The sequence below is a fragment of the Tigriopus californicus genome, chromosome 3 (assembly GCF_007210705.1).
Source record: "Tigriopus californicus strain San Diego chromosome 3, Tcal_SD_v2.1, whole genome shotgun sequence".
NCBI classification, from domain to species: Eukaryota; Metazoa; Arthropoda; class Copepoda; order Harpacticoida; family Harpacticidae; genus Tigriopus; species Tigriopus californicus.
This window is the reverse complement of record NC_081442.1, coordinates 3,560,270-3,572,862: the sequence shown is the minus strand read 5'-3', so window position 1 is coordinate 3,572,862 and position 12,593 is coordinate 3,560,270. Positions and strand designations below refer to the sequence as shown.

The following is a 12,593-nucleotide window of genomic DNA, read 5'->3' as shown; positions in this document are numbered from 1 at the left end:
CTCTGCTTACTGATTGAAGTAGTTGTGATGCGACAGAAGAATCGTAATGTTGTTGTCATGGCCCCAAAACTTTGATGTTGCCCTATTTGCCCTGGTATGCGTTACTTCTTAGTGAAAAGCCTCAATCTTTAGATCATAATGCTTCATAGTACTTTCAATTGCTTCAGTTCGAATGACTGAATAATAACTTGAGCCGGGAATAGGCAAAATTCTTATGATGCTAACACAAAACAACGAAAAAGCCCTTTTTCAAAATTTTGAACTTGAAGAATTTCATATAATAAAAATACCAGATCAACCCTGCATTCAAGGACTAGCTCGTTCTGCCAACTCTAGACCAACTATCATATCAAGTTTAAAAGTAAAGATTAAACGAATTGTAATCTTTCATTTCAATAGTTCTGGGGACTATATTCCCAGCAGCGGTTAGAAAAGCCCGTAAAAAAAGTATCCACCAAATTGTCTTGGTCTAACCGGAACCCATAAAACGCGTGAGTCAAACTATCCTTTTTCGATGGTCGTAGGTCGTAAATTTGAACCTACACTTCCCTATTTGATCCCTTTAAAACCATCTAATTTTTAGAGCCACCCTGTATTTGTCAATACTTCAACCAACCCAACCTTTTGGAAGAGAACCTATAAAGAGGCGATAGCAGTTCTCCCCATCTGAGATGTAGTACATGCATGAAGAAATACCCCTTTTAACCCCACCGAGACATTCAAATGATGTTGCTTTATCACCCGACATATATTGTCTGTAACATAAGAACCAAACAAACGCAAAGGGAATCGTAATAATACTACTACTATTAGTATTAAATATAACAGGGTTCAAATAGTGTTTATGGAACATTAAACACATTATCTGTTGGGTTCGCTAAGGCACGGACTTCTAGAGATATGGACTGCAAACGGAAGCAAAAATATCCTCTCTCCTAAACCGCTCATCTTATTCCAAAGAAGCACTTCATACGACCACAAAGTCTTGTTGAATAGATGAACTCACCCAAGTTTGACCCCAAACCTATGCTTAGGGAACTCAGGAGACATGTTCAAAGTTATGTGGTAAACACTACATAAAATTTGAATTTTCAGCCTGCCCTTGGTCAGCTTCATAAGCTTTTGACCACATAACTTTGAAACGATCGACTTTGCATGTAAATGATATAAAATTGACCTACCGTTATTTGACAAGGTCTACGTTTCTTATTTTTTTACTTTAATTCGAAAAGTGGCTCAGAGTGGCTATGACCAAGAGCAGGCCGATTTGCCGGCAAGCTCGTTCGCATTCCATATTTCTAGACGTCCGTGGCTAAGGAAACCGTGCGCAAGTTTATCAATGTGAACATAACAACCTTTTTTGCAGTCTTGATTGAGTGAAGACAGCGGGCACTTTTGGTTCAGCTATCAGCTTAGTAGCATACGTCACATTAGGAGCATCAAGTTCATCCTGTTCTCCGCAAAGATCAAGTGATCCAAGGGTGTGATTATAACATGCTCCAGCTCCTCGATTGACCATTTTGGGTGCTACTCTCACCATGTTATCGGTTTTGAAATACCTGTGGATCAAGCTCTATTTGAATGTCATTGGCGCGTGGAAGAGCTTGCAAGAACAAGTGTGGGATCGGCATCGCCCAATCAAAGGTACACGTACCTCACAATACTGCATTTCGTACTTGGATGTCCACTGTGAGTCATGTTGTTTTATTCTTTGGCCTCAGATTTGCCCAAGGGGATCGGCAAGGTTGTAGTCATCACGGGAGGAAGTCATGGCATCGGGTTTGAGGCCACCAAGGTCTTTCTGAACTTGGGATACCGTGTTATGGTCGGTAAGATCTACCAGGAACTTCTTGTCGTTTAGTTGCTTTTGAATTGCATCTGTCTTTTTTGATGTTTGTATCCAGAGTAGGGATGAAACCCGGTATTGGTTACAGAAAAATTGATGTTGGTGAAGATATTTGTGACTCCTTAGTTAGAGTATATTATTTCTTTCGGCCATGTCAACGCCTTTTTCTTATGTTAAATGCATTCGTATCAATCAACATACGTCGAAGATCCTTCAGTCCATCACTAATTTGGAGTCAATCGTCCTTCGCATATTAGTTTCTATAACAATAATAATACATGATAGACCAAAACAGATGACACTCTAGTCGACCTTTTCAGGATGCAGAAAACCGTCGGACTTGAAAGAGACACTGACTTCCCTTAAAGCTAATGGTAATTTGGGCTCTGGAGAGTTCGACATTTTCCCTCTGGATTTGATGTCAATGACATCAGTGAGAGAATTCGCTCGGCACGTCCTCAAAAAGAATGTTCCCATACATGTCCTGGTCAATAATGGTAAATCCAATTTACAACCAACCACAAAAATGCAGGAGAAGAAACATTTCATTGATAAAAACTCTGAATCTAGCGGGTATCATGTTTGGACCAAGAACCATCACAGAGGATGGGTTCGAGTCTCAAATGTCGGTAAACCACTTGGGCCATTTTCTCCTAACCCACTTACTGTTACCCAAATTGAAGTCCTCGGGAACGCCCGAGGCCAAAGCCCGAATCCTCAATGTCTCTTCCGCCGCCCATTATATCGGCTCACTCATGGACTTGAACGACATTCATAGCAGGTATTCATCATCTGAAACACTAAACATACTTCCAAACCCCAATTTATATGCATTCAAATAATTCATTTCGCTAGCCAATTCTATTCACCGGAGGGTGGTTATGGCAACTCCAAAGCGGCCCAGGTCCTTTGTACATACTATTTGAACCCTCAATTGGAGGCTGAGGCGGCCAATGTGACCATCAACTGCTTCCATCCGGGTGTAATCTCCACGGGATTGTACCAGAATGCTCGTTATGTCAAGGTGAGGGACGACAGTTCCACTGAAAGTGTTGGAATTGAGTTGTGCTGAATCCCATTTTCCAGTTTGTCAATCTTCTGGCCTTCTCAATGCTCATGAAGACTCCTCGAGAAGGTGCGGATAGCATCCTTCATGCGGCCATTTCTCCCGAAATGGAAGGACGAGGTGGATTGTACCTGGAAAATGCCCAACCCCGGATTTCCAGTGCGTTCACTAGGGACTTAAGTAATCAGGAGCGGATGTTCAAACTCTCTTGCGATGCCCTGGAAATCCCCTACGACAAATTTGGTCGGTGACACTCTCGTTCCCTTTTATAAATATATGTATGAAAGAAATCGCATTACGCCCATAATTGGCCTGTCATTGGCTGTGCCGTTTTTTCTTCATGAGGAAAAGAAGCCGGATCGAAGTATTGAAAACGTATATCGAGCCTCTCACCAATAATTAGTTTATCAGGTTCGCCCACCTCAAGAATGAGTGATCGAGATTTTCGATGTGAAATTAGAGTGACATGGCCATGGATTGTTCCATCATTTATTTTGCTTTGAGGACATTTTTTCTAAAACAGAATGCTATGGGATACCAGGATGATAATAATTGTACTATTTTTGAGTTGGTCACGTATGTACAGAACCTAATTCACGATGAAAACGGTTGGCCAGGAAAACCATCTCCTCTCAGCTTCAAATGCATCTTTGTGGTTGAAAATGAATTGCATGATTTGGCGTCATCTCAACAAACTTGCGAGTTTGTGGTCGTTGATTCTTCTTGTCTTGTCGTATGCAAATGTTGTGTACTACAGTATACAGAGTGATTGATATTCATTCAGAGAGCGAAAAGACCGAAAACGGTGAGAACTGAGCAAAATTAGAGTGGCTTAACGAATCTCTTCCTCCTCGGAGAGAATGGAAATTATGAACACCATAATTTGGGCTTCCCCTCGGGGAGGTAACGCCCACAGGAGAGACAGTCAGTTTCCATGATCCATCGTTGTTGGTTACAATCTATTTCCTTCGTCGGCCCATGGCTTTCATCTTATCTGACATGTGCTTTAGAGCATCAGCTTTTCCACCATTCGCAATGTAATCCGGAATATCGATACCCACTGAAACAGACCCGGAAAACAAGATTATGTTACAAAAGAAGGGAAGATATCGATTCGCCCTAAAACTTCAAGATATGTATGATTCGGGATCATTCACAAACTGAGCAAACCACAAAACTGGCGAGGAGGATTTTACCGGGTGCGACAAATACTCCAAGACCATCTTCACCTATTGTTCAATGAGTCTTGACTCAATGCAGCGTGTGAAACATAAGTAAAAATAATCACATGTTTCCCTAAGTGGTAGACAAACACCTGAGTTGTGATTTGGAAAACAATGGGGGATGATAGCTTAACAAGGATTTTTGGCTCCTTTCTTACAGCTGGTCCTCATCTTTTTAGTTTTGAGTAACGAAGCTTGCCTCAAGGTATCTGAAGGGGATCAGAAAAACGTGTGAATGATTATCTCTCAATTATCAGCATCTTATTCATGCATCGGATTTCCAAAAGCTTTAATCCTCATGAACATGGCGCTTTGTGAGATTATGCAACAAGTCTTGGGCTTTGGAAATGAAGGATCATTATTGTTACTCAAAACTTAATTGTGTACAGTATTTTCACCATTTCAGATCAATTTGTTTTATTATGTACATTTACTTCCTTTTATTCTTCATAAAATTTAAAATGATAAATATAGTTTTTTCCAATGAATGTCTAAAATGTCATTATAGTCTAAAATTCGTTTTCTCTACTGTGAAAGGCTTAAAGTTTGAAATAATTGATGCTACTTTTTGCACCAATTTTTCCGACGCACCTTGAAAAAGATAGGCCCTATGTCATTGTTCTCTCAAACACGATATTTCTACCATCATTATCATTTCATGTTTGCGCTCCATTTTACTCAACTAATAACATTATCTTTTTTCACGATGGCTTTTATGCACCCTTGGAAGTGCTAGAGTCGTCTACAAATGAACAACTACAGGGCGTTAAATAACTCAAATTCATCCATCTCACTCAAGTATCGGATCATGTCGAAGTCCTCGGTGATTTAAAATAACAACAACAGTAACGCACATTTTTTTAAATCGTCTCCGCTTTCATTGAGAACGGTGTGCCAGGCATTCAAAAAATGTCCTTGAAGACGTGTGGCATTGGTCGTCTGTTCCAATTCCAAATAGCGCGTATCAATCTAGGCAAACTCTCATTTTTGGCCTCAAACGTGTTTGCCCATCTTAGATATACGTAAGTCGTAATATTTCACGCTTAAGCCTGTGTGAAAGGCCATTAGGTAGAGAATGCGGGAAATCGGTCGATAAGAACCGCGCAATGGAGCCAATCGAAAAGAGTCAGTAGAGCGGAAAAATGGTCAATCTCAACACATCTGATTGAATGTTGAGCTCAACACACCATTACCTCTTTGGAAAAGCTTAAGTAAACGCGAAATATACGCAGTCGTTTACTCTGCTCTCGGATTCTTCTCCTTAGAGAATAAGAGATATCATATTGTTGGATCAAACGTTATCACGGGTCAACCCATACATATATATTCTTAAGGTCAACCTTTCTCTGCATCTAAACTTTTTTCATTGCCATAGCAAATCTGGGCTGATAGATTTGTAATTTTTTGCCATGTTTCAATAGTATTTCTATGTATTTCAGAGGCTTTTTTCAACCTCCTTCAATAACCCAATTCATCATTGACTGTGCTTTGCTCATACAATTGAAATGAATTCTTAACATAAGCTCTAAAAGGAAGTACTTTGTGACATTTGAGACAACAGTATAGTTCAAAAGTTGAAAACATTGTAAAGAAAGGCTATACTGTATTCGTACTTAATATCGGGAAAAGTAAGGCACTTATCAAGTATGGCTTTAAATCACAAAAACGATTGCAAAGTGTAACTAGTAATTTTCGGGCACAACAACTGTTTCAGCCTAGAAATGAACGATTTGAAGTATTTAGCTTTTTGGTGTCACTTGATATTGCTATCAATTAACAATGGCTAATTTGGCAGTCCTGGGCCAAAAGTGAAAATCAGTCAAGAGATGGTGTGAAAACTGATCATGCCCTATTCATTTGAAACCACAGTACGACTCTCAATGAGCCTGTCACGAATATTATCTGAGGAGGGGTCTTGACTTCTCGCCAAAGTCATTTCCTGCCTCACCTGGTAATTGAACAAGTTTGTTGCCAGCCATGGATTTTCCCCCTTCAAGCAAAGAACTTTTGACAGTCATTGGGTTTTAATAAGCGACACTGAAACCCAAGTTCGTGGCCTAATTTGCCTCTTAGTTATTCCATTCTTCAACTTTTGAACCTAGCAAGCTTACAATTTCAAAGTCACACGAGGAGCTGGAGCAAGGTATGTTTAAGGAACTCTGTACTTATCCAGCAGGTACATGGATTCAAATCGTTGTGTCTGGAAGTATTTCAACCGATAGCTTTTTTGCTTGAGGTAAAGCACACGGTGCAATTTTGGGCCATCTAAAGGCTTTTGAAGTCGGTTCTGACTTTTATTTCATGTTAGGAGGCACCAGGAGAAGACTGCAAGCATGAAAAGTGACCTCTGATGGGCGCAGCCATTCCGACACAAGAAGACAATTTTCACTACATAGAAATATAACCAAGATCAATTTTCCGGCGCATTAGAGGTTTTCATTCATGATGCGTTGATGACTGTGAGAAAATGGTAAGTCCCATGTGATACACGCATATTTAAAAAAGATGTGTATTTTTATTTTACTGATTTGCCACCTGCAAGGTAAATACAGGCAACTCAGAATGGGTCGGAAAGATATTGTTTGAGACCAAACTTCACTTTACCACGGTCACTTTACACTCCAGGTATCATGAATGCCTTTCCAATTCATTGCTTCTATAGATTCAAATTGCATGCACCTGACGTCCATATGTATATCGCTTTACTTAAATACAGTTCGACTCGTTGAACACATCAATGTCGGTCTCCTTAACAAATTTCAAATCATTATCTAAGCATCCTTTCAAGTACTTGTTTTCTGATTTGCCAAAACAATAGGCGAAATAACATCTAAGACGGCATTAAGTTTCAAAAATGAATTAAAGATCCAAGCAGATTTTAGTTACACGTGACTTATAAAAATGCAAGCTCAATTTCATTGAACAAATCATAAACAATTTACTATAATTCTTTATTGAAACAGATCTGTCATTAGGAAAATAATAGACTAATTGGTTTACTTGCAAACTATAAACATAAACTATCTATTGTGCTGACTTCTCAATCTAGTTTGCTAGTTAATCTAGATGGAAAAATATTGGCAAGACATGTTCCTTCTCTTATTCCTTAGAAAACTTTTCTTGAAAATAATTTATAGTGTTTCAAATGCAATCTCATGTTCAATGTAAAGCATATATGAATCAAGCAATAGATTGAACAACGTTTGATCAATTTTTTTTGTACAATACTCAGTCTTTTTTTGTTGACCCATTAGCCGGCCTATACTCCTTGATTTTGCAAGATTTGCCATAGTAATTGGTATAATAGTATTGATCAAAATTATTGCAAGTTACAAATAGTTCAAGGTTCACAACACCAAGCAATCAAAAATTAATTGGAATTATGTTCGTGAACGAATGTTCATTATTTTCTCATTTAATCGTCGGCAATGAAAGACAACATCTATGTAGAGGTCAAGAAATAACTCTGATTGTATGTGGAAAACATCTTCTCAAAAATCTATTTCATAAGAGAGTTTTCAGCCAATATGAAATAGCATTCTTAAGCGATTTTGAATTCATATTGAAACATGCATTCGACATAACAGGAGCATTTTAGAGCAGAAGCTGTTGAAAACATGACCATTTAGTCTTAAGTATATCAGTAGCTATTAAATAATAGATCATATCCTCATTTTATTAAGCGACAGCTGAGTGTTCCGATTTAATGCTTTACTACGCTGTCAAGTACAATTATTAGAAATTTGGACTAAATTAAGGTAGCAATCAAGATTTTTTTCTATTGAAGCATTACTGTGAACTGCAACAGTGACTATTTAGCAACTTTCTCATAAAGTCTTGCAATTTGAGGAAGGCACATTTCTTACGATTAGTTCGTTACAAAATAGCCAACTGAAGTCACACTTCTGTACAACTTTGTTTATATTTCCACATGATTTCGTTGAGGGGCACCGTTAGTGTGGGCCCAAAATATACTTAACAGCTTTTTGATTCTTCCCTCGTCTTACAGCTGTTTAATGCGCATGATATAGGTTCTTGTTCATTTATTAGCTCAAATATCAGGAAATTGTTTGGAATATCAATCTATGACAAGGTTAATTTCAAAAAAATCTAAATCATTTGAGCTTGATTGCATTTGATGAAAAATTTTTGCCCTTGGTGAAGCCCAAAATTTCAGCAAACGATGGATACTCATTGAATTTCCCAGATCCTGGTTTAGAACCATTGTCAAAGTGACTCTAAAAATAATGGATAGCTAATGAATTAACAGATGATATTATCGATTCAACGTGTTGAAAGCTATTTATACGATTGTTTTGTTGAAAGACGCACTTCCGTTGTCCAGAAAATGGTTATCTAGCAAAAAAAAAAAATCTTAAAGTGTAGACGAAACTCAATTATCAATTTCCTTCATTATCAGCCTCAGAGCTGTTCTGGATGGTATTATTTGCGTATCTAATTCTACTACTTAACACACACATCAACATAGCCAGCCATGGGATTGATAACGTTATTAGTCATTCTTTGACACTTTTTTGGCCTAGAAGTCAGTCACCTGCCTCAAATCACCCGATTTTATAGAGTTGGACATGATCAAAATCTAATCTAGTTCATAAATTGAAACATGATTTTATCGAAGGTACTCGTACGCATAACACGCCAAGGACATTGACATTTTTTTCACTTTTTGTTATGACATGATACTTTCTTCTCAAAGATAGAAGGCAATTCAAGACAATGAAAGCAAGTGACGTATCTCTCCATTAATTTTAATACTTACGATATCGTTTGCCCTGGGCTGGAGAAGGCTAACCCTCTCCATATTGGCCAAAACGGCGGCAGTTCCGGAGAAATCATCGTAATCAAAAGGGATCGCTTTTGGAGGACTCGTCTTTGGCCCCAGGAGTGGACCAGGGTTGCCCTTGCTGTCTGTTCATTGGATGGATCGCCGCACCTGAATGGGGCGTTTGGGTGGGGATAGAGTCGCCGGAAAATGGCCTGCTCAAGGTAGGATCGGTCTCGGAGGATAACGTGGAGGCTTGGGCGGACATCATGGCCAGGGCTGAGAGCACTAGGAGCATTATTACCAATGACCGAATGTCGTGGCACTGTAGCCTTCATGCCCTTAATGTGTTTGCTTTGAGATCTCGTCTGGTACAAAAAGATGAAGATGAGGATGACCACTCGTTCTCAAGATTCAAGTGGACACCAAACGCCTCATGGCCACGTTCCACGTCCTTTTAATGGACGGGAATGGCACACTCCCCTGTGTGGAAAGAGACCCAAAGAGAGCATCGACCGTTGGCTTGATGGAAGCCGAGCAAAAATCTGCTAAAAAGTCGCCCGCGGAAGCCCTGGTCAACGCCGTTCATGAGCGGACAGTATGTAGGGCTGTACGCGTTATTGCAGGAAACAAAAGGCCAAAAAGTGCTGCATAGTGATTGGTCAGTGGCAATTTTGTTTGTCGATTAAAGAAAAGACTCCCAATCTTGCCCAGAAAAAAAGGCTCTGGACTTCTTCGACAAAAAATTATTATCAATTATTTATCATGTAATTGATTTTACCAAGCGAGGGTACCATCTTGCATAAAAGGGTTATATTGATTTCAATATATATTGGTGTTGGGATTCGAAATGATTTGGTGAATCAAGGTACTTTTAAATGAAAATACATTCGTGAAAAACTAAACGCTGGTGACAAAAGTCATCGGATATGTTAGGGCTAAACAAATGAATTTCTTAGTATAAAATTCAATTCAAAACTTTTCTTACTGTTTGTCTAAAATTTTATTATCATGATTTTTGGCCAACCTAAAATTGTTATGCTTTTGGGCCAACGACTAATGTTGCAAAAAGTTACAAGATCTATTCCACAACTCGTTGTGGAAATTTTCCACAAATCTGGCAAGAATTTCGATTTTTCAAGTCTGCCAAAAATTGATAAAAAGCTTTTTATTTTTGAAAAGGAACCTCTACAGGCTGACCATGAACCATGGCATAATACAGACACGTATGAAAATACTTCATGTCATTTGCCAAACATTAATAGACAGATACTCTTAATGGAAAGTCCATGGAATTGAAGTCCATATTAGGCTCCAGAATGGGATGCCCTGGGATGTTGTTTCTTCATAGACGAAAAATGGAGCATTTTTGGTCCTTTTGCCACAACCTATTAGGGATGTGCTATGATTGAGGAAATTTCTGCTAAACCAAATATATCTTGTGATAGGAAGTTATCAGGTCTAAATTTAACTTTAAGGCCAAGATCCACAATAGGTTATTCCCATGGGGTTTGTCAAAGATGGTACACAAATAGTTTAGCGATCATCGTCCTTTGAGAAAAACAATGACCCAGGAGGATATATTCAACTTGTGAAGAAAGTATTTTTTGAGCCAAAGGTGGGCATCAAAGAAGATGTTTTACATTTAGGCGAAGATGTGGGAGGCCACAAATAGCAAAATTGGGATTGAACTAATCATAGACATCCATGAGTGAATTTTGTGACCATGAAAATATGGGCTAATTATTCGGGAAAGATCAATTTAACCTGATGGGTCGACATCAAGGGCCCCTATATCTAAGTTCCGCAATGCTTTCCCAATACTTTCAGAGCGAGCTTTAACCAAATGATTGCCAAAGTTCAGAAATAACAAGAGTTAGGCTTTAAAAATAGGATTTTCTTAGATATAGGAAGCTGGAATTCGTGTATCCCCACAACTTTTCATTAGCAAATATGACTACAAGACTTTGCGTTAAGTTTCTACTTCGCTCGAAAATACCTCGTCTGAAAGCGCAAAAATTCAATACCCATACGGTACCTGAGATGATCATTGCTCCGGACCAAAGATGGATCGGTTCGGCCTTCTGTTTCAAAATGACAAAGGCCAGGACGAAGCTGAATATCGGTATTGAGAACATGATCACAACCACATCTCCCAAGGGTAGAAATGTCACAGCAGCATAGGAAAAGTTCAGTCCCAGAAACACTATGACAGCAGAAGCATAAATCACCGGCATGGTACGCTCGCCACATTTAACCAGATCAACAGGTTTCCATGGGATCGAGTTGATCATAATCATTGCGGAACTTACCACGGCGCAAAGAAGAAACTGTGGAGTTAAGGCCAAAATAGGGCTCACATGATAAACTTTGTTTAAGTACATGGTTATGCTGTGATTGATTGAGCTTAGTAGACACAAAATGATCCCTAGAGATTGTGAAGAGAGCTCGTGCGAAGCCATTGTTTGAATGCAGAAAAATATCTTTGACAAGTCTTTAATCCCAAAAATGAACATGTGTTTTTTAGAGGGAAAAGGTCAACCTATCCTTGCTAATGGGAAAACGCACCTGGAATGAAATAATTACTCTCATTTTAACGTGCTTGGTGAAAAATTGAAACACACCTTGCACATCTAACAACAATAAATACTTCTTTGTGGTAGAAATAAGAGGATTAGACCCCATGGAGACTAGTTGTATAACGATCTAAGTTTAAAAATTGGCAACCTGAAAAGTCCAATGTCTTTTTTTTTTAATCATTTATGTATTTGGACATTGAAGCAGGAAAGGAAGATGACGTCACCATCAACTTTTGAGAGGTCACCCGTACTTTTGAGGCTTGACAGTTCTTTCTTAAGGGATTTAATTCGAGTTTCAGTTATTTTAACCATGAAAGGAATGGTTTATGTACGAATGTATTTTCTGAGCAATTGAGGAGCGGTGAAAGTACATAGAGAAGAAGGGAGAGATGAATTACATAAAACACTCTAACTGGTATCTTTTACCAAAAATTAGTTTGCAGTGAGCGGTTAGCGTTGAGCTTTTGAACTAGTCTGCCTATTCAGCAAAAATTGGAAGAATGAAATATGTACTCATAACGATGTGATACAAGTCTCATTTGAAGCAATACCTGGGCTAGAATCTCCAATTTAAAATCCCCCTTCACATTCAAGCGATCTATGCCTCAACGTTTTGTGCTGTGGAACCTATTTGTGCTTAAATGTGTCAAAGATTAGCAGTCATCTTCTTGTAATTGGCTCAGTACAGAATTACCCCCAACACTGAATAATAATATGTACAAATACCATGACGTATCTCTAGTGAGGGTTTTCGTTGCTACAAAGCAACAACTTTTGTAAAATACCATCTGGGAAACTGTCTCAGAGTAGTTTATTGATATTTACAAAACCTGTAGGAAAATAATACTTTAAAAACTTAATCAATGGATCTTGGGACTAATTTTAGTCATGTTTATCAAAACCCATCGAGCAAAGGATAAGATATAGTCTTAAGTTAAGATGTTGCATTTGCATCAAATTGAACTAAAAAGTGCTCCGGTTATATAATANCATTTTTTATGTTCTTTGCAAAACAATTTCTACCAACCTCAACAAGCATAACATTAAAGCAACAATTTTTCGTTCATTCTTAATGGGGTACTTCCAGCAGGATATT

At 38.5% G+C, this 12,593-nt stretch overlaps 2 protein-coding genes across 2 annotated transcripts; one reads left to right on the top strand and one right to left on the bottom strand.

Annotated features, from left to right (window-relative positions):
* Positions 1-1,383: 1,383 nt before the first annotated feature.
* Positions 1,384-3,230, top strand: LOC131877462 (dehydrogenase/reductase SDR family member on chromosome X-like). The gene is made up of 6 exons (XM_059223137.1): positions 1,384-1,644; positions 1,722-1,829; positions 2,167-2,343; positions 2,417-2,627; positions 2,702-2,870; positions 2,933-3,230. The coding sequence occupies exons 1-6, from the start codon at positions 1,539-1,541 to the stop codon at positions 3,161-3,163; spliced, it is 1,002 nt and encodes a 333-aa protein (XP_059079120.1). The 5' UTR covers positions 1,384-1,538; the 3' UTR covers positions 3,164-3,230.
* Positions 3,231-3,387: 157 nt separating this feature from the next.
* Positions 3,388-8,928, bottom strand: LOC131877463 (uncharacterized; the record flags this gene model as incomplete). The annotated part of the gene is given in 2 exon segments (XM_059223139.1): positions 3,388-3,972; positions 8,916-8,928. Coding segments are annotated over 2 exon segments (114 nt in total), but the record flags the coding sequence as incomplete, so codon positions are not given.
* Positions 8,929-12,593: the final 3,665 nt, after the last annotated feature.

Coding starts and splice junctions, on each gene's coding strand:
- LOC131877462 (XM_059223137.1), top strand. CDS start 1,539: ATGTTATCGGTTTTGAAATACCTGTGGATCAAGCTCTATTTGAATGTC. Junction 2,344..2,416: donor ACATGTCCTGGTCAATAATG/GTAAATCCAATT, acceptor CTCTGAATCTAG/CGGGTATCATGTTTGGACCA. Junction 2,628..2,701: donor TTGAACGACATTCATAGCAG/GTATTCATCATC, acceptor TCATTTCGCTAG/CCAATTCTATTCACCGGAGG.